The sequence below is a fragment of the Eumetopias jubatus genome, unplaced genomic scaffold, assembly GCF_037043125.1.
Source record: "Eumetopias jubatus isolate StellerSeaLion01/CBP00866 unplaced genomic scaffold, mEumJub1_p1.0 scaffold_14, whole genome shotgun sequence".
In the NCBI taxonomy this organism is placed as follows: Eukaryota; Metazoa; Chordata; class Mammalia; order Carnivora; family Otariidae; genus Eumetopias; species Eumetopias jubatus.
In genome coordinates, this window is record NW_028274820.1 from 22,721,835 (window position 1) to 22,744,538 (window position 22,704).

General features: G+C 41.1%; 1 protein-coding gene across 5 annotated transcripts in view; it reads left to right on the top strand.

The window, feature by feature from the left end:
- The window catches only part of RELN (reelin), a 494,784-nt gene that overhangs the window by 403,714 nt on the left and 68,366 nt on the right, over positions 1–22,704 (top strand). For all 5 annotated transcript variants that reach the window (XM_028118604.2, XM_028118612.2, XM_088018691.1 and 2 more), the window contains 11 exons: positions 392–468; positions 6,577–6,735; positions 6,919–7,107; positions 7,617–7,890; positions 10,227–10,367; positions 10,473–10,650; positions 14,600–14,684; positions 15,523–15,705; positions 17,925–18,096; positions 18,197–18,299; positions 20,009–20,238. In XM_028118604.2, coding sequence (XP_027974405.2) covers positions 392–468; positions 6,577–6,735; positions 6,919–7,107; positions 7,617–7,890; positions 10,227–10,367; positions 10,473–10,650; positions 14,600–14,684; positions 15,523–15,705; positions 17,925–18,096; positions 18,197–18,299; positions 20,009–20,238 — 1,791 coding nt within the window. The remainder of the gene's footprint in view (positions 1–391; positions 469–6,576; positions 6,736–6,918; positions 7,108–7,616; positions 7,891–10,226; positions 10,368–10,472; positions 10,651–14,599; positions 14,685–15,522; positions 15,706–17,924; positions 18,097–18,196; positions 18,300–20,008; positions 20,239–22,704) is intronic.

Consider the following 22,704-nt stretch of genomic DNA (forward strand, 5'->3'; position numbering starts at 1 on the left):
TTCAGCTTCTTGATGTTAGATTTTTCCTCATCCTGAATTTCCAAGAATAGTATTATCTCGATTTAAGGAATGAGCATTTCAGTGATTAGAGTAAATTACATCAGACATCACATTGAAGTAGAGTTCAACTGTTTCCTTTTGTTTAAGTCATTATTACTGTATAAAATTAATGGTTATTAAGTAACCATTTATAAAATGGTTACACAATTAGCTTGCTATATAATCTATATAGTTTCTACTTCTCATATGCCCTTTGTGTTTAAAAGTAATATTTTGGAATTACAGAAGCTTTTTTTTAATGTGTCAAAACGCAGAAGGTTAAATTTCTCCTGAACTTACCTATTTGTAAGTAAACTGAAGTTTGTGTCCCCCCCCCCCACCCCTGCCACAGACTCGTTCAGTTTTATATACAAATTGGGAGCAAAACTTCAGGGATTACCTGCATCAAACCAAGAGCAAGAAATGAAGGTAAGCTATTGTATTTCCTAGAAATTATAGTTACTGTGGGCAAATTACTCCTTTTTCTTCCCAGAGTTTGCCAGGATTTTGCAAACTGAGATGCTACCCTGAATCATTTCTTCTCTTCTCCTCTCCATCATTAAATGGTTAGCTGCAGAGAGCCATGATCTTTTAGGTTCCTCATCTAGATCCTTAAGCCTGGAAAGCTTATGGATCGTGTCAGAGTATATTTATTTTAAGGAATGCTGTCCCTTTATAACTTTCAAGAGTGAGGAAAAAACAGCAGAGCCTTTTACATTTAGTGTGGGACTAGAAGCTTGTTTGCAAGGGCATTACTGAATGCAGATCAGACTATTTCCTGCCCATAAACATTCTGGGGATACTAGCATCCTTTTGTAGAAGGAACAGTTCTTGGCAATGATAATCCTTAACTTATACTAAGCACCTATTATATGCAAGGCACTGTTCTAAGTGTTTTGTCTGTTAATTCATTTAATCTTCATCATACTTCTTTGTCATAGGTATTATTAGTCCTATTTTACAGATGTAGAAACCGAGGCACAGGTAGGTCAAGTAACTTACCCCAGATCATGCAGTCAGTAAGTAGATGAGCAGGGATTCAAGCCACTGTTGCTCATTCCAGAATGGATGCCTTAACCACCCACATCCTTCTTCTCTCTTTGCCCAGAGCTCTGCTTTCTCTAGTCTTCCATACGATCTTCTGCCTCAGTGATTCAGTTCTGAAAGAAATGCAGAAGGCTTAGAGCATATATAAGTGGCCTCTGGGAGCTCTGCAGATAGGGGATGCCCTAAGGAACCCTGAATGGGAGTTTTCCTAGCACAAAACCCATGGGCTTCTCAGATGGGTCCTCCTCCAAACCTTGATCTCATGAATGGCACATGATGAGTTGTGTAGCTTCTGAGTTTGTTATTATCTCAGGCATGACTGTGTATGTTGGCTTAAACCCTGCCTGGTAGTCAGTAGAGCTACTGATAGTTCTAATGACCGATCCTGCATGTCCTCGGCCATATTGTCACTGACTGAAAGCTTTTGGGACTTTTTCTGAGTATCTCAGTACTTTTAGTCTAGTAATCATCCAGATCGTCGATTTACTGAAGCAGTAGTGGTCTAGAAACTTTCACAGACCATTTTGCGTTCCCTAATGTCTTCAACAAATGTCTATTCAAGAGTCTGCTATAAGCCACACATGTTCTAGGCTGTGCATACCGTGTCCCCAAACGTCTGATTCATCAGCCGTGTTGAGCTAGGTTATGCTGCTATCACAAACAGCCCTCTAAATCTCAGTGGCTTAAAACAGAAGAAGTTTCTCCTTTGTGCTACATTTTCATCAAGGCTCATCCGAGGTCCTCCTTCCGGCACCCAGGAGAGTGAAGCAGCTGCTGGGTAGATTCTGGATGTTGCCAGCCATGTGGCAGAGGGAAAGAGAGAGTGTGGCGAAGGAGATGAGAAGTCCAAACCACCACAGTCCAGAAGGGGAAGAAGAACCAGAGTGGCCCTCCTACCACAGCAGACAAAATCCCTGCCCCGAAGGGTACTTACCCCCTAGTGAGAGGAAAACACACAAATAAGCAAGATGTCAGATTGACAGCTAGGTGGAAATAAAGAAGCTGGTGAGGTGGACAACTGTTGACTGAGAGATTTGATTTAGGTAAAGTGGTCTGGGAGGGGCACTCACTGAGGAAGTAATGTTTAAATTGAAATCTGAAGGATTGGGGCGCCCCGGTGGCTCAGTCGTTGAGCATCTGCCTTCGGCTCAGGTCATGATCCCAGGGTGCTGGGATCGAGTCCTGCATCGGGCCCCCTGCTCTGCAGGGAGTCTGCTTCTCCTTCTCGCTCTGCCCCTCTCCTCTGTATGTGTTTTCTCTCTCTCTCTCTCTCTGTCAAATAAATAAAATCTTTAAAAAAAAAGAAAAGAAATTTAGAAATCTAAACGATGGAGAGGAGCCAGCAACATGATGATCTCAGGGAGAGTTTTCCAGTCAGAAGCAGCAGAGGCCACGAAGTGGCAAAGAATTGTGATGTTGGAGAAAAGAATGAAGGCTAGTGTGGCTTGGGACTCATCTAGATGAGGGGCAGGAGCCCAGGCCTATGGGGCCTTGCTAGCCACGGTAGGGAAATGGGGTCTGAGTCCATGGGTCATGGACACTAACTGAAGGCTTTGAGCCCAGGGAGCGACATAATCTGACTTAAATTTTTACAAGGTCGTCCTACAGAAATAATAAGTAGTTCAAAACACTTAAGTATTTATAGAACACGTGTTCTGCCCACGCAGAGGTGTACAGGAGAAGACAGGGTCCTGTCCTGAAGATTTGATTTTTCTGATTGGAGAGGTAGAGCATTTTAACATTTCTTTTAACCGTTGTAATAAAATTACTATAAAATACTTGGTGGTTGGAACATTGTAGCAATTGTGTACTGACTCTTCTGAAAATTACAGATCTGTGGATATGAGCTTTAAAAAAAACTGACCAGAGTAGACTGGGAGGCATCCACCTGTCATAGAGATGAAATTCTGCTCGACACTTAACCTCTGACTACAAATGCTGTTGCCTGCCCTGCTGGGCAAATTCCCTGAGGACCTGTTTAGGAATAAGCAACTTTTTCTCAACTACTCTTGAACCATTTTCTTGAACTCCTTGCTAGCCATGTAATTCACATCCCATAGGCATTTCTCAGCCTTCTATTGAAAACTGGTTGTTAAAATGTAAATCTGCCTAAATCCTTGAACCAATCTCTTCCAGTCGATGAAAGTACAGATTTTTTTACTTACTCAAGCTGAAGCATTAATTTACGTATTTGGAATTAAAATCAAAATTAGGCTATTTTCAATAAGAGTGGGCAGAACACAGATGGGGTTGTAGTTTAAAAAGAGAAATGTGGTACATGCCCGAAACACTTGGGAGATGAGCTAAAATGGCTTTGTTTTTTTCAGATGCGCAGTGTGTCAGATGACACAGCTAAGGGGGCTCAGCAATTTATATAAAATAGAGATACTGCTGTTTCCCTTTCTTGCATTCCTCCATTGTTTCATACTTCTGGAAGGCCCTCCTTTATTGTCCTTCGGGATTGGGTCCTAATCTCTGCAGACCTGGTTGTGTCACTCCTAAAAAAGCTAATGAGAAGAAGGGCTGCAAGCAGAAACCAAATGGAATATGGACCGCTTGAGTCGTGTTTCTCATATACATCTGAATCCTCTACGAAGCTTAAAAGGCAGATTCTGATTCAGCAGGACTGCGGCGGTATGCTGCATAACAAATTACTCCAAAACAGAGTTGTTTAGTGCCGCAAACATCAGTTATCTTCTAGTTTCTGTGAGTCAGGAATTCAGGAGCAGCTTAGCTGGATGGTTCTGGCTCAGGATCTTACATAAGGTTGCAGACAAGACAAAAGCCAGGAGAGGGGCACTCATCTAAAGACCCATGCTGGACTGGCGGATTTATTTCCAAGAGGCCTCAGTTTCTCACTGGGTGGACCTGTCCATAGGCTGCTTGAACATCGTCCCTACTACCTGTCAGCCGGCTCTCCTCAGAGCAAGAGATCCATGAGAGAGCACAAGGAAGAAAGTGCAAAGCCTTTTGTGGCCTAGTCTCAAAAGTCACACACTGTCATTCCTACCACATTCTATATATTGCATGCAAATTACTAAGTCCAGCAGCACTCAAAAAAAAAAAAAAAAAAAGAAAGGGGGGGATTAAGCTCTACTTTTTATTGAAGGAAAGAATGTCAAAGAATTTGTGGACATGTTTTAAAACCACCACAGGTAGGACCTGTTCCCAGGTGATGCAGGTGCTGGTCCTTGGACCATACTTTGAGTAGAAAGTACTAGAAAGGACTAGCCAGTGAGATTTTATTCTCATGATGCGTCCTTTCTGGTACTGTAACCTACCTTCTGAATAGGTCACCCCCAGATAGATAACTATCTAAATTATTCTCTCTCTCTCTCTCTCATCTTATTAAATATAAACCATATCAATGCAAATTAATAGCCACAAGAAAAACTAAAATTTGAAGTGTCTGCTCTCTCAGCCACCCAAATTCACATTAAAAGCCAATAGGACATATTCTGAGCAAACGCCAAAGGTTGGAGACTGGGGTTTTGCCAAAAGTTCCTCAACTTAACTAGAATAAAGACTAGAAACAGACTACCTTCCATTTTCTTCATGAACTTTACTGTGACTCTCTTCCTCCAACACATGGGTCTATAGCCAGCCACCCACTGAAGCTTTAACTGCCAATCTCTACACTTATTTCCATCTTGCTCTCTCCCCAGAGAATTCCTGTTCTTTGAGCTATTTTTATCCTCTCATTATAAATGATGGTTTCTTCTATTTTAAATACGGTAAGATTAATTCTCCCAAGAGTTCTAATTTTTTGCGTATTAGTCATTGTTGTTCCTCACGTCTTCCCTTCTCAGATGTGGTGACAATAACTCCATGTGCTAACAATTAGCCTTAAAAGGCTGTCTTTGGGTTCTATATTTTATCCTAATAGTTCCTAAAACTTAATTTTAGTAAACTCTTTGTTGCCCAGCATGATAAAAGGATTGATTTCTTCCCATCAGTCAGTAATGGGGAAATTAAAAAGTTACCATATGTTTCATGAATGATTTAAAATTTTTCAAAAAGGTTAAGATATAACACAATTAATATAACAAATACAACTTTCCTGAACATAATTTCTGTGAATACTCAGAAAGTACTTCAGGGGGCGCCTGGGTGGCTCAGTCGTTAAGCGTCTGCCTTCGGCTCAGGTCAGGATCCCAGGGTCCTGGGATCAAGCCGCGCATCGGGCTCCCTGCTCAGTTGGGAGCCTGCTTCTCCCTCTCCCACTCCCCCTGCTTGTGTTCCCTCTCTCGCTGTGTCTCCCTGTCAAATAAATAAATAAGATCTTAAAATTTTTTTTTTAAAAAGTACTTCAGTGTACCCAGTCACAATTATGAGTATGCAGTGCCAGTCTTAGGAACAGTTACGGAATAGGCAGTTAGATAGATGCCAAGAAAGCCCTCTGCCCCTCCCATCAATAACAACAGATGGATGGATGGATGGATAGATAGATAGATAGATAGATAGATAGATAGATAGATAGATGATAGATACCCTGTCGATGCCCATCATTAGCTTTTTTTTTTTTTTTTTTTTTGCATTCAACCTTACCCTTTCCCTGTCCTCTTTTAAAATAAAAAAGTTTCGGGGCACCTGGGTGGCTCAGTCAGTTAAGCGTCCAGCTCTTGATCTCAGCTCAAGTCTTGATCTCAGGGTCGGGTGTTCAAGCCCCATGTTGGGCTTCACCCTGGGTGTGGAATCTACTTAAAAAAATTTTTTTAAATAAAAAAGTTTCCAGGAGAGGTAGCAGGGGCAGTGCATATGGTCCTGTAACTTGAATGTGCAGGTCACTAAATCATGTCACTGTGGTAGCAGGTGGAGGAGGGACATTGGGTAGATGGGGTGGGTAGAGAGGGAAAGGTTGACACAAAAAGGAGAGTAGAACTAATATTGAATGGGAGTGAATTTTCTGCTTTGCTATTTAGTAATTTGACCTCATTCCTGCTTCAGTTACCAAAGCCTGACAAAGTATGAAGGGCCAGTGAAAGGATCCTTCTGCGTAATAGAATTTTCAGATTGGGCCCTGTTTACTGACTGGTGCTTCGGCAGAAAAGAGCCCTACTAGATTTTGTGCTGGGGAAATTGAGATATTTCTTCTGAGTGTATAATAATGAGATGAGACTTGGTAATGTTCAGGACAGAATCTAAAATTCAAATACATGATCTGCAGTGGATTTTTATGTCCCCCTTACCAGCCCACTCATCATTCATACAAAGCTGAATAGTCTTTAAAAGAGCTTATGTCTTTGCTTTTGTTTTTTTCTTCTTTGTCTTCCATTTCCTGCGAGTTGGTGCACTAGAAACTGTCAAGGAATTGATGAGCCTTCAGGTCTACTAATTCATTCCCAGGAAGTTAGGTGAATGTGCCCTCGTTCTATAAGATGCAATTTGAAGTTTCTGCTGCAGTCTTTCCATTTAAAAAATACTGTTCCTTGCCCTTTTTTGCCTCTAGGAAAGCTGTCCAAGTAACTGGATTTATGTCTTTTAACTCAGGGCTTGTTGTTCAGTATTCAAATGACAACGGGATACTCTGGCATTTGCTTCGAGAGTTGGACTTCATGTCATTTCTGGAGCCACAGATCATTTCCATTGACCTGCCACGGGAGGCGAAGACCCCTGCCACAGCTTTTCGATGGTGGCAACCCCAACATGGCAAGTTACTGCTCACTCCACCCTTCCCGGTGACCTTGAGAGCATATGGTTAAAGCTGCATTGTACCGTATGCTTCTTAATTTGCTGTCAGTTTCCTAGACAATTTGATTTAAAAGCATAGTCATAAAGATATTCATATAGCTACATAACGAACTTTCTCTGCCTTTATTCATCGGATTTCAGGGAAACATTCAGCCCAGTGGGCCTTGGATGATGTCCTTATAGGAATGAATGACAGCTCTCAAACTGGGTTTCAAGACAAATTTGATGGCTCCATAGATTTGCAAGCCAGCTGGTACCGAATACAAGGAGGTCAAGTCGGTATTGACTGTCTCTCTATGGATACTGCTCTGATATTCACTGAAAACATAGGTATATATTTTCACCAGATAAAGGGAGAATATTTAATTAACTAGAGGACTAAGTTAACTAAAACCCAAGAGGAGACTCTCTAATGCAAAACTGTGTACATAACTGCCTGGGCTGAGGGAGACTCTGGAAAGAAAGGAGTTAGGTTGACTTGTAAAATAACTTGGTGCATCCAGCTTGCCTTAGAACCGTCCTTCGTGCATGATCTAACTAAGGTTTCCTAAAAGAGCAATAAAATCTCTCTTGGAAGACATTCCCGTGTCTCATAATTTGCAGAATTGCAGATAGAAGACTCTCCAAGATGGTCACGCTTTTCAAATTAGCAGCCTTCCATGGGTCCGAGCCTCTGCTAGCCAAATAAAAGCAGTTATTGTGGGATGAAAACTCACCTCAGTTAAGACAGGATCCTTGTTTGCTCCTGAGCGTGTTTATTACAAGCACAAATGCCAAATAAGCAAAGAGAGGACCATTGTATACTACCATTCAACTTCTTTTTTTTTTTTTTTTTGTAGGAAAACCGCGTTATGCCGAGACCTGGGACTTTCACGTGTCAGCATCGACCTTCTTGCAGTTTGAAATGAGCATGGGCTGCAGCAAGCCCTTCAGTGACGCCCACAGCGTCCAGCTCCAGTATTCTCTAAACAACGGCAGGGACTGGCATCTGGTCACCGAGGAGTGTGTGCCTCCCACCATTGGCTGCCTGCACTACACGGAAAGTTCCGTGTACACCTCAGAACGATTCCAGAATTGGAAGCGGATCACCGTCTACCTTCCACTCTCCACCATGTGAGAATTGTCGTGTGGCTTCATGTCAGGATGTTAGGTTCCTGTCACCTCCTTTGAAAATAATTGTGATTCCACTTGGCAATTCTGTGATTCACGATAATTATGCAGGGAGTCTGCCAGGGCCGGGGTGGGGGGGGGGCGGGGAGGGGTGGGGGAAGGGCAAGATGCTTGGGGTTGCAATTTTTTAATGTGTTGGTGAGTTCCAAAAGTTTTACGGGCCTGAACTTTTCTGTTCTTTGGCAACAGGAAGGCTGCCCACCAGACTCAGTTGTAAAAATAATCTTGTTCTGTTGTAAAAATACCCGATAACCAGAGTGATATTTGTTCACATGGAGCAATATGTGAAATCATCACATGTGGAAGAATAGTAGCCTTAGTTTCTTTTTTTTTTTCTTTATTCTCAGTACCACAGTGAGAGTAAAAAGTTGGGTCCTTTGGAACACTCATACTGTTTTTAGATCTTTCTTCCCCTCCCTGGGATTTCAGATCACATTCAAGAGTTGTATTAGGGCTTACAGCAGGCTCCCTGGTTTGTGGTTTAGGCATTGGGATAATTTGGGGATCTTTCTAGGAACTGGTGTGTCCTGGGGTGGCTGGTTAGAGATCGTGCCGTCCTGGGACTGCTCCCCTCTGGTCCCTGCCTCGCCCTGCCACTACTCTGTTCTGAATTATAGGCAAGTTGGCCTCTGCAGGCTGTGTTTACCAGGCTCCTGCATCTGCTGGCTTCCTGATAGATTTAGTGGCAGAACCTGGCAAGATAAGCAGAGTGGAAACAGAGATAAAACAGGGTACCCTCCCTTTCCCTTTCTGTCTCAAGGGCATCTTGGCCAACTTTGGCGGCTCCTGCGCCCCAGAGATGGCCCCCCCGTGGGACCCTGGCCCCTGGGCACCAGCAACACTGTCTCCTCCCTGTGTCCCTCCAGCCATGGACTTGTAGCGGCTTCCCAGCTTTGCTCAGCTCTGGTGTCCTCACCGCCCCTGTTGGCTTCTCAGCTCTGGCACTAACCGTACCTCCAGGCCCTTGTGTTAACTCTGTCTAGGTTAAATACTCACAGTGGTTTCCATTTTGCTGATTCGATTCTGACTGAGAGATGTACAACCAAATGGCAGAAGAAAAAATGCAGGAAACCAAAGCATTTTAGCATTTAACCTAAAATGGTTTCCTGTGGACCCCCAGAGCTTTAAAGAGTGCTTACTGGGAGCTCATTTATTTGCTTTATTGTTATTCAACAAACATTTATTGAATATCTACTGTGTTTTAGAACTCTAATGCAAAATGAATAAGCTGACGCCAGGATCCAAAGATCTTATTTAGGATAGTGGACATCTCAGCAGTTATTTATGATATAAAATGGTGACATTGATAATACTCAGGGAGGTTATTGAAACTCGGTGGGGGGTACTACCTCAGGAATCTGAGGGAGCTTCCTGGAGGGGCCCATCTCTGAACTGAATAAGCGAGTAGAGCCTGTCGGGGTGAAGAGGGCTTGTGGGAAGGCATGCTGCCGCGTGGCCTGGACCTTCCCTTCTTTGGGGAATCACTGGGAGGGTGTTAAGTGGAGGGAAAGCCACCACACCAGCAGCTGTGTTGCACTGAGGGAGAACTTGTGTGGGGAAACAATGGCACTTGAAATGTTACTATTGAAATTCAACTTCAAGATTCCACATTCCAAATAAGTGACTCACCGACTTCTGCTGTGCAGCCTGTTCCTAAGCGAGGGGCTGCTACTGCAGTTTGGCCCAGGCTGCATGTATTTCTGGATAAGGTGATCTTCTGACAGTAAATTCCAAATAGCAGATTGCAAATAGAATGGAAAATGTGGGCGTGCATCATATCCTCTGGCCCTCACCTCTCAGGCACCAACACGGAGGCAGAACTTCCCTGGGGTTTACATTTCCTGTCTCAGAAACCATTTAGGGACAGTAACGCAGAGACCTCACGCCCAGAACTTCATGAGATTCCAGCTTCTCCTCGTGTTTCTCATCCATGCTGCTTCTTTCCTCGTCCTAAATGGCAGGAAAAGCCTGAAAGCAAAACCCCAGATTCGGTGCGTAGTTCAAACACATAATAAATCGCTAGTCTGAGATAACTTTCCCATCCCAGGCGAGTTGGGGGACGCTTGTATGAAAGGAAGTGTGAGGTATTTACAAACCATGTTTTCTACTCTCGTTGGTGGGTTCACCAGGAAAGAGCATCCAACACTTGGTGTGAGAACTAAGTGTCTCCAAGTGGGAACTAGAACTTGGAGGAGGGCTCTTCAGAGCGAAAGGGGAGTTAAAAGAAATGTTCTGCTTTCAAGGGTGCTTGTCGAACCAAGTGTGTTTTCTTTGGTTAGATCTCCCAGGACCCGGTTCCGATGGATTCAGTCCAACTACACTGTGGGGGCTGACGCATGGGCCATTGATAATGTTGTGCTGGCCTCCGGGTGCCCCTGGCTGTGCTCAGGACGAGGGATTTGCGATGCTGGACACTGTGTGTAAGTCAGTGAACCTGGCAGTTTCTTTTTTATGATGCAAAAACAAAAACGGCTTCCAAACTCACAACAGATAATGCCTTTCCTCCACTCCCTTTTTTCTCTTAGATGTGACCGGGGCTTTGGTGGCACCTACTGTGTGCCCATCGTTCCTCTGCCCTCGATTCTTAAGGATGATTTCAACGGAAACCTACATCCCGATCTTTGGCCTGAAGTGTATGGTGCCGAGAGGGGGAATCTGAATGGTGAAACCATCAAATCTGGAACATCACTTATTTTTAAAGGGGTCAGATAAGATTCTACTTCTCTACTCTGCTACTGAGATTCCTTCCTTCCCTCACTGCTCCACACAAATGCATTTCTGAACCTGCTCAGATGGTGCATTATTTTATACATAGCTGTTATCTTCTAGCCCAGACCATGTTTTCTCCTCTGTTCAGCATAATCATTCTTTAGCATCACTTAGGCATAAAATCTTTCTTCTGCTTTGGTGATCAGACCTTCATTACTTTCTGCTGCAATTATATATGTGTGTGTGCGTATATATATGCACACACACACACGCAAATTATGCGTATGCAATTTCTAGGATCTTGAATTCTAGAATGTAGCATTTTATGTGTTACTGAATATATAACTTGCAGAACTGAAAAAGATGATTTTATAAAAGGTCTTTGCTTTTTCCTTTCTGTTTTTTCGTTTCCTTCCTGCCAATAGAACCCTTTAGTGACTTTAAGAAAACCAAACATTTGAATCAAGTGAAAAAGCATTCTCAAACATTGTTAGTCTATTTTTGTATTTCAGCCTAGATGTCTGGTGAGAGAGATGTTAAGCAATTGTGTGAAACACTGTACTGGTTGGCACATCTTTCTGTGTGAATACATGCTATGTCCCGTCTCTCCCAGCATGGGGAAGTCAGCTGATATAGGTGTGCAAATGAAATCTAACAAAAATCTGCATGGGTTCTTGTACAACCTTCATGATTAACATCTAACGCTTAGAAAATTAGACACTCTGAACTTTTTTTTAATTTTATTTATTTATTTGACAAAGAGAAACAGAGCGAGAGAAGGAACACAAGCAGGAGGAGTGGGAGAGGGAGAAGCAGGCTTCCTGTGGAGCAGGGAGCCCAATGTGGGGCTCGATCCCAAGACCCTGGGGTCATGACCTGAGCTGAAGGCAGCCGCTTAATGACTGAGCCACCCAGGCGCCCCTCTCTCTGAACTTTTTTAAATTAACATTTCATTTATTTATTTTTGTGAGAGAGCGCATGTGCATGCACAAGCTGGGGGGAGGGGCAGAGGGAGAAGCAGACCTCCCACTGAGCAGGGAACCCGATGCGGGGCTCAATCCCAGGACCCGGGATCATGACCTGAGCCAGAGGCAGATGCTTAACTGAGTGAGCCACCTAGGCATCCAATGGAACTTTTTTAATTATAGCTGATAGATGCTGCCTATCATCCTTGTTCAAATCCCAAATTCTTCTCCAGTTTGGATGAGAGAGAAAAAACACTTAGGGGTTGGAGAGATTTACAAGTCCCAAGAGGTATGAGAGGCTGAAGAAATTGAGGTAGGACATTTCAGGATGGAAACTGCTCGTTTTTGTGTGTGTGTTTTTTCAGTCTTGTCGGAGGCATTAGCTCTGATTACCACTAACTCACTTCCGATCTGCTTGTAGCATCGGCAAGACCTAAAAGCAGGAGCCCTGTGACTTTTCATGATTTAAATATCTTTACCTGATAAATTTTTAAGCAGTGGGATTAACCTGGTCCCTAGAGCCTAAGAAGAAGGAAGACACAGAGTGTTTTCTGTTTTCCCTTTAGCCATCCAAATGCAAGAGCAACCAAGCATTATATGTATTAGATGTATTGCCTGTCAGCTCTGCAAGATGTAGAGTGGGCCATTCAGTAGGGTGCAGTTTGACCTAGAAAGGCATTCTTTCATTAAAAAGGAAATGATCGTCTCTCTTGAATGTTTATAGATTCAGGAGTACTATCAGCTATTAAAATAGCTCTTAGATGCCAAAGAACGCCCACATTTAGCACAAATGGATTAATGAACCTGGAAAAGAGATGAGAAAAGAAACCTATCCGTATGAACTAGAAAATGCACAGAAGCAGGGCTTGACATTTCCACCATGTAATTAATATCAAGTGCTAAGCTACAAGCAAATACTACAAACATGAAAGATATTTTCATATACATTGTGCCCACTTTCAACATCACTGTTCCTACAAGATGCAGTGTGCAATGGTCCTTTGATGGCTGATATGTATTTGCCCGTGGGAACAATTTCATACTTAAGTTCCATAATCGAGGGGGAAGAGTCATCATAATCCTTTAACTTGATGTTAGCAAGGGATCTTTATTAGCTGGATCTTTCAGCTACCCACCTCAAAGCTTATTCCTTGCAAGTTGAAGAAGCCACCTTTCCTCATCACCTCAACCTCCACGTGGCACCAAGATGTAAAACCATTAAAGACTTTGTGCTTGTCAGGGTACAAGGGAGAGAGTGTCTCTCAACGGTGAAACATGAAGAACAGGCATTGACCAGGTGTCACGGACTGAGCAGGGCAGTGAGTTATTAGGGTAAAAATAAAAAACAACAAAGACTGGAAATATAAGGCTTTTACAGGGCAACCTTCAATCCTGGAAGTTTGAATTGATGCTTTGTGAAGTTCAGGGACAGGTATACATGCCGCTACTTTTTCATGACAGTATTAAATAATTCTCAAACTCCAAATTTAACACTATCTGGATTTCTTCTCCCAAAACCAAAAGATGATTTAATAAACGAAACACTGGTATCCTATAAAGGCTGGAAGATAAGTTACACAGTCTGACGTATCTGGGCTCAAATTCTGCCATCAACACTTTTCTCTGCAATCTTGAACAAGTTACTGTCTCTGAGTTCCAGCCTCCTTCTCTGCATCATAAAGATAATAATATCTTGCCCTTACGAGTGCGATGTGTGTTAAAGGAAAAAGGTGTCTGTTTTAGAACCTGGCATTTACAGGCATTGAATAATTCAGTAATACGGTTGCTATTAGAAAATCAGTTCTATTTAAAGTTTATCAGTTATTGAGGATTTTGTGCTGGGTAATAAGAGAAAGAGGGCGAATTTGCTTTCTGTAGCTAAAATTACATTTGGTGTTTGTTAGTTGACAATTAAGAAATCCAGGGGTGCCTGGATGGTACAGTTGGTTAAGCGTCAGACTCTTGGTTTTGGCTCAGGTCATGATCTCAGGGTCCTGGGATTGAGCCCTGCCTCAGGCTCCCTGCTCAGCAAGGAGCCTGCTTCACATTCTCTCTCCCTCTGCCCCTTCTGCTCGTTCTCTCTCTCTCTCAAATAAATAAATCTGGAAAGGAAAGGAGGGAGGGAGGGAGGAAGAAAGGAAGGAAGGAAAGAAGGGTCCACTCAGTATCACACAGTCTTATACCACCGAAGAGTCACTTCATTCAGAAGTCAGAGCTAAGATGCTAAAAGGCTTATTTGTACCTTAGGACATTTGCATAGTGAAATTCTATTTTACAGGCTGTCACTGCAGTCCTGTGTACACACAGAGAAAACAAGCTATGGGGCTGTCAGTCCCAGGCAACCAGAAATAGTTAATTAGCAGAAAAAATTACCAAAGCTAATGTGATCGCTTTCTTCCTTCTTTGGCTTCTCTGCATGAGCAGTTATAGCCGAGGCATGGGGACTCACTTAGTTATGCCTTATTTAACTTGACCAACGGGAGGGTGTTGTGTCAGCCTGGATGAAAGCCTCCCAGCATGGTCAGAGTGCACAAAGGAGTAGTAAGTCCCTACGACTCCGTGGAACACTGAAAAAGTTACTTCTTAGTTCCCAACTTCCAGCAGGAGCACTTGGCAGAGAATTTCCATCTGTTTCCTCATTACTCCTCTTATGGGGTGCTGTGGTCAAAGGAAGCTACTTTTTAAAAAGGCCTGCAGATAGGTAATGCTGTCATTTTGCACTGCTTTTTATAAAAGTCACAGCAAAGTGGGATGTCGAGTTGAGACAATGAAATTGGGTTATGCAGTCATAAGAAATGAAAGCCTTAAGAAAGGGGAAATGATCCATTTTTCCTTTTCAACTGGACCCAACGTTGCTTCTGGATCATTACATGTATGTATCTCTTACTTAGCTAATGCAAGTTAGGTGTATAAAAGTCAAAGGAAAATAATTCTGCAGATGAAATAAGGTTGTTTAACGTATATGTTTGTGTTTTCAGGAAGGACTGAGGATGCTTATTTCAAGAGATCTAGATTGTACCAATACTATGTATGTCCAGTTTTCACTTAGATTTATAGCAAAAGGTAAGTTGTTTCTATGGGTAGAATTCATTATTTCCCTTCAAGAGAACTCCCCCTTGCCTTCCACAACTCCTCCCCCACAAAGAAATGATAGATTTGAGGCCCATAAGTTCTGTTACATGGAAGAGCTGACATAAATATGAGTAAATAAATGTTCGTAGATGTGCTTCTATAATGTAAATTCATCTTAATATGAGGGTAAGATAACTACTGATTTTGCAAAAAATTTCGTATAGCTGTAGTAATCATACTAATTCTGTGGTAGCTAGATTTATCATTCTGTCCCTGAGTCTTTTTTCCACCACAACTTCCTAGGTGTAAGAATTTTAAATTTTAAAAATTTAGCCTATGGACATTTTGGATTTTCTTTTATAGGTGTGAACCCCCAAAAGACAGCTCTTTGCCATTATGACCTTTCATATTAACTACGTCATTTCCTCGACAAATAATGCCCTTTGTATATAAGAAGCTTTCAAGTAGATTTTTGTTTGTATCCTGAGATTTAAGTGTTTGACCATTTGTAAAATTGTGATGCTCGTGGAAGCAAAATTCTCTGATATACGATTTCCTGAATGAAATACAGAAAGATCTGTGTTCATATCTAAGAAAGAGAGGGAGATACTGTTGTGTGAAAATCTGAGATCTGGTGTGCTTTTTGAGATACAATCATCCAGAAAGTCCCACCTGACAGTTCTTGAAGCTGCCTCTGAAGCATTTGGACTAAAGCCTCTAGGGGAATATAAGTCATTTTATGCATCGATGCCAAAAAAATAGTCTTGGAACATACCATTTCCCTACTTTTATCACAACATGTTTTATGCCTGTGGTGTCTTCTCCCTAGGTACCCCGGAGAGGTCTCACTCTATTCTATTACAATTCTCTATCAATGGGGGAATCACTTGGCACCTGATGGACGAATTTTACTTCCCTCAGACAACCAACATACTTTTCATTAATGTTCCCTTGCCATATACTGCCCAGACCAATGCGACAAGGTTCAGACTCTGGCAACCTTATAATAATGGTAAGAATGCACATGTTCGCCTATGATCAAAACTGACAATGGCATTTTAACATGTTTGTTTCCAAGATGTGGAGGAAGTGTTTGTCAACTGAGTAGTTTCATTGTCCATAACACACATTTCACCTAGAGGAGTCTCAATGAATATTTAAATTTATGTATCTTTATTGTCTCTTTGTACTTGACTTATAAGTTCTCTTGTTGATGTAAATATAGCTAAAGCCTCTTACAGAGCTAAGGTTTTTAAAAAATAATTGGGCGTTGGGCTGCCTGGGTGGCTCAGTTGGTTAAGCATCTCCCTTTAGCTCAGGTCATGATCTTGGCGTCCTGGGATTGAGCCCTGCTTCGGACTCCCTGCTCAGCGGGGAGCCTGCTTGTCCTTCCGCTCCTCCCCCCTGCTCATGGGTGCACTCTCTCAAATGAATAAATAAAATCTTTTTAAAAAAACGTAGCATTATCGTTAGTCACTCCTCAATTGTAACTACATTCCTGCTGAATTCATTTGGGAATAAATAGTTCTTCTGAGTGTGGGCATTTCATTAGTGAGACAGAACAACATTGCAGCAAAATACCATGACAAAGTGACAGGGACTTACACCAAGCAGAAAGTGCCTTAGATAAAATATTCTTATCACATACCCCTGCTTCCGTGATAAGTTAAAGTGAATGTATAATTTAACAGCATTTTTCAGATGGCTACAGAAAATGATTCTACAAATTTGTAATGTTTTATTGCTTCCAATATTTCTATTAACTGCTGATTATAAAGGACCAGACTCTACCAAATCATGCATTTAATGGCCTGAGTAAGCATGGAGATATCCCATTAAGCATATTCTTTGCAGAGGTAACACAGAAATGAATAAGAAAAATGTACCGCTATCTCTAAAATTTAACCTGAGTATTTACTTTATGCTAGTAAGCCAGAAATAATTTTTACCTTATTATGAACAGAAAAAATAATCTTTTATAATCACCAAATAAAAGTAAAAATGAATAAATAAATAAATGCAGCCAAGTTTCACAATCCAGAGCATCATTGTCTTCATGTTATGATGGGAATTTTACTTACCTTTTACTTTATTGTTTTCACCAACTGCTTCCAAAACAAGAAAAGAGAAGAAAGCTACTAGAATTCGTACAGTGATAGCTGGGGCGCCTGGGTGGCTCAGTCATTGAGTGTCTGCCTTCAGCTCAGGTCAGGATCCCAGGGTCCTGGGGTCAAGCCCCACGTCGGGCTCCCAGCTCAGCAGGAAGCCTGCTTCTCCCTCTCCCACTCCCCCTGCTTGTGCTCTCTCTCTCTCTCTGTGTGTCTCTCTCTCTCAAATGAATAAAATCTTTTAAAAACAAAAAAAGAATGTACCAAAAAAGAAAGAACAGTGATAGGATTAGAGGGAGAGAGACACATGTGACTTCATTTAAATCACCAGGTTGTTTCTACAAGCTCCTGTTTACAAATTATATATATTTTATATATGCTTTGGCATGGTCTTGTCTCCTTGTCTCCTTGAGTCCAAACAGCGTTTTGCAAAGACAGCCTGGGTTTGCCCTCCTCCTTACTCTGTAGGTATCTTCCTTCAACACCCAGCCTGCGTTGCCGAATCAAATTCTATGACAGCCTACAGAGTGATTTTAACTAGTTTTCTGGATAGTTCCACATATCTTCAAATAAACATAAAAGTTCTGGAAAAACATTAAAAAATGTATATAACACAGAGTATCTTCTGTGTAGTTTTAAAAATTAAATTATGCATCAGGCCAGGGTTTTCATGACCACAGTCCTTCGGCCTGACCGTAGCATGATGCTACATCATGAGCTGACCCTGAAAGGTCATGAGTTGCTCCTCGAATCGACTAGTATACCTCAGTTTTAAATCCGCAGGCTTGACCACCTGTGCTCACAGATTCAGGTATCTTACAGGTCCTCCTAAACCATGAAAACATAATTCAAATCCCATTCTTGGCAGCGGAGGGTCTGTAGCACCACCCCACTGGGACTGGGAGGGGAGCACAATTTCTGAATTGATTGACAGCTTGATTCTTTCATACTTCAATCGCTATAAATACACTGTTGCATAGTTTGTGTTTCTCTGTCTCAAAGGCATATATTTAACCTGTTGTTACTGATTCCTTTCTGTCCTTTACTTTCTTCCAAAGAGCAAAAATGTCCCTCCAATTTCCACCATTGGAAAAACTTTTTTTTTTATCCAAAAATGCCTTAGGTAAGAAAGAAGAAATCTGGATCATTGATGACTTCATTATTGATGGTAATAATCTAAACAACCCTCTGATGCTTCTGGATACATTTGACTTTGGACCCAGAGAAGACAATTGGTTTTTCTATCCTGGTGGTAACATTGGCCTTTATTGTCCATATTCTTCAAAAGGAGCTCCGTAAGTCTTTAACTGAGATGTTAAAATAAAACCGTTGCTCTCTACGAATCACGATGAACTTTTGCCCAAATGGATTTCTTGTTGTTTTCTTCTCTAACAGCGAGGAAGATTCAGCTATGGTATTTGTTTCAAATGAAGTTGGTGAGCATTCTATTACCACTCGTGACCTGGATGTGAATGAGAACACCATCATACAATTTGAGGTACTTGACTTTGTTCTATCAGAAGTGCTTTAAATTTTGTCTTGAACAAAAAGCCAGGAAAGAGAAGGAAAATCTCAGATAATTTCATGCATTGTGACTTTCCATTTTTGTGCAAGGACAAAAGAGGTTTTACATCATAATTCATTTTTATTAGCAGAACCAATTGTCCTATTAAGGTTTATTTCTGAATTTTTGACCTTTATTTATGACACAATCTCCCTACCTACTACAATGGGAAGTTGTTGAAATAAATTATTTTAAACATTATAAAAATGAAAAGGGCCATATTATTCTAATATTATTGTTTTCACAATTTTTATGTGTTACCTAAGACCCAGTCAGTGTAACTACTGTTATACCATGCCGGCACATTTATATAATATTTATCATGGTGCCATGAATTTTACATATAAAACAACACTACACTATTTTTATAATTTTTGTGTATTTCATTAATATTCATGGAGTCCTTATAATTTGGAAGAGAGCAAATTAATAATGTATAAAAGAAAAGCTTTTATGTATTTCAAGACTTAGATAAAATCAGCAGAACCAAGGGTGCATTGTGCCAGCATTCAATAGTACTAATTTTCAAAAATGCTTGTTTCATAGTTGAGATCTCTAGCTGCCTTTAGGAAGGCTTACAAGAGTGCCTGACTGCATCAACGAAATTCTGAATATTTCTTTAGATTAACTCTTGGTAGCCTCTAAATTAGAGTTGTCTCTTGCATCTCAAAAGTCAGAGACCAAGTGATGCTGTCATAGAGAAATTATTCTGTATCTATTTTAAACTTTGTTATATTTTCTAGCTTTATTTTAAGTTGCTTAAATAATCTTCTGTTATATTTTTTAAATATATGCTTTAAATGTTAGTTTAAAAAAATAGCACCTGTGGCCCTGTTGTGTTATCAGAAGATCTAGGTAGAAACAAATGCCTGTAGTTGAAACGTTTATCTAATGTTGATAGTTTACTCATCAAAAGGTACAAGGAGTAAGTTCAACAACAAAAATTATAAGTATAAATATATCCGGGTGCTTCAAGAGCAAGAAAATATTAATCTCAATTGCAAGAGGGGAAATTGCATAGAAAGAATTACGTGCGTTTATTTAAGTTTTAGTTTATTTACTTGAAAGCATGGAGAAAGGAATGAAGTGATTATTTCCCTAATGATTAAGAAGGTCTTTCTGAAAACGTTCTCCCTGTGCCACGGAAATCGTGACAATAATTGTATTTTGTTGAGTACATATTGAAGTTTTTTCACATGCGGAACTTTGGGGATTATTTGGAAGGTGTCACAGGAAGGAAAATAGAAGGCCTTTCTATCTAACAGACTGAAAAAAAGTTAATGGTTAGAAATAAGGAAACAGTCTTTTCATTACGATTTGCTTGGCTTGGCTATGAAAGTAGTCCAGAGGTAAAATTTGGAATCCATGCCAGCCTTACCCACTTCCTAGCTTTTTATAAAATGAGGGAAAATAAATTTTTTATGAGGCCCTTTGAGGTTCTTTATGAAAAAATTATTATTTGAAGGTAATATATGATATTACTCAGTTAGGCAAAACAGAATTTTATAGTGTTAAATATTTCAGCAGGGCAATTCCCAGGAAAACGGACTCTCAAGAAAATAATGAAGTGGTGAATCATTTCAAGGCCTATTGCTGTGAAATAATTTGTATCACTTTTTTTGTTTTTTTCCTTCTTTCACCAGATCAATGTGGGATGCTCCACGGATAGCTCATGTACCGATCCAGTCAGACTGGAGTTTTCAAGGGACTTTGGGGCGACGTGGCACCTGCTGCTACCCCTCTGCTACCATGGCAGCAACCACATCAGCTCCCTGTGCTCCACTGAGCACCACCCGAGCAGCACCTACTACGCAGGGACCACCCAGGGCTGGAGGAGGGAGGTCGTGCACTTCGGGAAGCTGCACCTGTGCGGGTGAGGACCTGCCACTTTGCACCGCCATCTTTCTCTTTTGATGGTGTTCTCCCTGAGGTCACCGTTGACTTGCCACTTTACAGGGGGCATCTTCCCCCTAGTTCTCCTCTTCAGCAGATCAGTGGAGGCTCCAGACATGGGACTCCGAGCTGACACACTACTCACTTAAAGTTTGAAGAGAGATTTAAAAGAGTACATCATGGGCTGCACTCTGTAGGGATTCATAGCCCCCGCGGGTCTTTATTAGATCCCTGAGGAAGCAACAGAAATATGGTTTCCTCCTGATGTTGTAATCCCCCATACACACGCTTGCCCCCATCTCCCAATATAAATGCAGTGAGAATTTTATGACTTTCAGATATCTACCTGTGTCTCTCCTGTAGGGAGAGCACACAGCGGGAGGATGGAAGCCCACAGAATAATCTAGGTGCCTCATAAAAAAAAAAAAAATTGTTCCACTCTCCCCCTGCCCAGGCATTTCTGCATTTCCAACCTCTTTCAGCATTCTTGTTCCATATATTTGACTCTTCTGTTGAAAAGCTATTTGGAGATAAAGGACTTCAATTCTAATAGAAATGAAATGAATAGTTCAAAAACTAAACTTAATAATGCAAGTGAACAAAGAGGAAGTCAACAAAGCAGGCTGCCTCAGAATTTGTCTTTTCTCTCAGAAGAAAAAACTTGTTCTTTCAGGGTATGTCAAGAAAAGAAGAAAGCACTAATATACTTTCAAGATGGAAATAGATTTACATTCCCAATGTGAAACTCAGCATAATTATAAGTCTTGGGTCTTCAAGCAAAACGACTAATACCTAGTACTTTTCCAAAAGGGTGAAAGTACATTTTCACAAGTCTGCATTCTCTTTGAACATAAATCCATTTGCTTCTCATCATATCATCAGCATAATTTTTGTAATTTGATTGCTAAGGACTTTAATATTTTGAGCTGTCAAGGATGTTTATTTGTTAATTCTTGCTATTACACCAGGATATGATCCCAATGGAAAATCCAACTATTAAAAAAAAAAAAAAAAGCATTACTAAGCAGAATGTCCTCATGGTTCTCTAGAAGACAGAGCTGACAATTCAGCCGGCACAACCAGAAAGCTGTTATTGCTGGGAGTGGGGAGGATTGTCTATAGAAGAATATGGCAGGGAGAAACAGCTCAGGAAAAACTTTTTACCCAAAATCAGTTGTATTATTTAAGATCCTATGTTGCAGGAAATATAAAGGGCTTACCAAAAAAGTGGAAAAACTTACTAGAAGCATACTGGGGAATTTCATGGACCCCACTCAGAAAGAATGAGGACCTCAGCAAAAGGAGTGTGTGACCCTCATTTTTATCATGTTGACTTTAACATCACTCAGCAAACAACCACTCTCATGTGCTGGAACTCTTAACTCCACATTTCTAGAAAAGACAGTCTGAATCAATCAGCTATAGTCAGAAAGCTAAGCCATGCAACAGAAGCCTAGCTGCCCAAAATCCACGCGTATGGTCAGTGTAGGCAGAGAAAGGCCTGCAGGCCGATCACGCAGGCATCTAGGACCAAGATCGGGACCATTATGGTTATTGTTGAAAAGCTCCAAATTTTCTCTTTAATGGATCTCTCATTTCCTCCTATTGCTCGGCTAAGAATTGGATTAACGAGGAAACCACCGTAAAGACAGGGTGTAGGGCATGAATTTACATTGTTTTAACAACTGAGACTTGCTTCAGCACATTCCCACATGGAAACAGTCCTCTTTAAAGAAATATGGGATAAAGTCACAGGACAGTTGCTTCAGTGTCATGGAAACCACCTCACTTAGAATTGGTGATGTCCACGGGGCTGTGCTGATGCATAAGGAAATACAGTTTGGAAATCTGAATGAGAGAAATCATAAGGCAATATAATTTGAACATTAGAAATGTATATATTTTCACCCACTGCTATTGAGTGTCAGTTTAAAATATACCTCCTCCAATGATAAAGATGCAGAACTTAGGCCATCGTGTTATTTGTACTCCGTGTCATTTTTATTTCTATAAAAAGAAAGGAAATCCATCCAAGAGGCATGCCCACTCTCAGAATGGTATAAACCTACCTTCCACACTGCCTTCAACCATTTCTGTGAAGAGAAGTATTTGCCTTAATAGTGTTGTCTGGTCCTTGTTTCGGGAAGAGAATTAGCACTCTTCTTAAAACCCACACAGGCATGAATTGCTGGAAGGCAAAAGTTAAATTTTCTCCAACTCAGTGAACCATTGCTTGGTTTGTATTCAACATGGTCCATAGTGACAGTACAAGCTAGATGCTAAAAAATATACATAACCCATGTTTAAATTACCCTTTTCTGTGCACTTAGTTGACACCAGATACCAAGAGAGCATATGAAATGTTTTTGGGTACAAAATGACCGTGTTTGTCGATTCACATTTGAAGCATGAAGTATTGAGCTTCCATTGAGTTTTATTCACATCA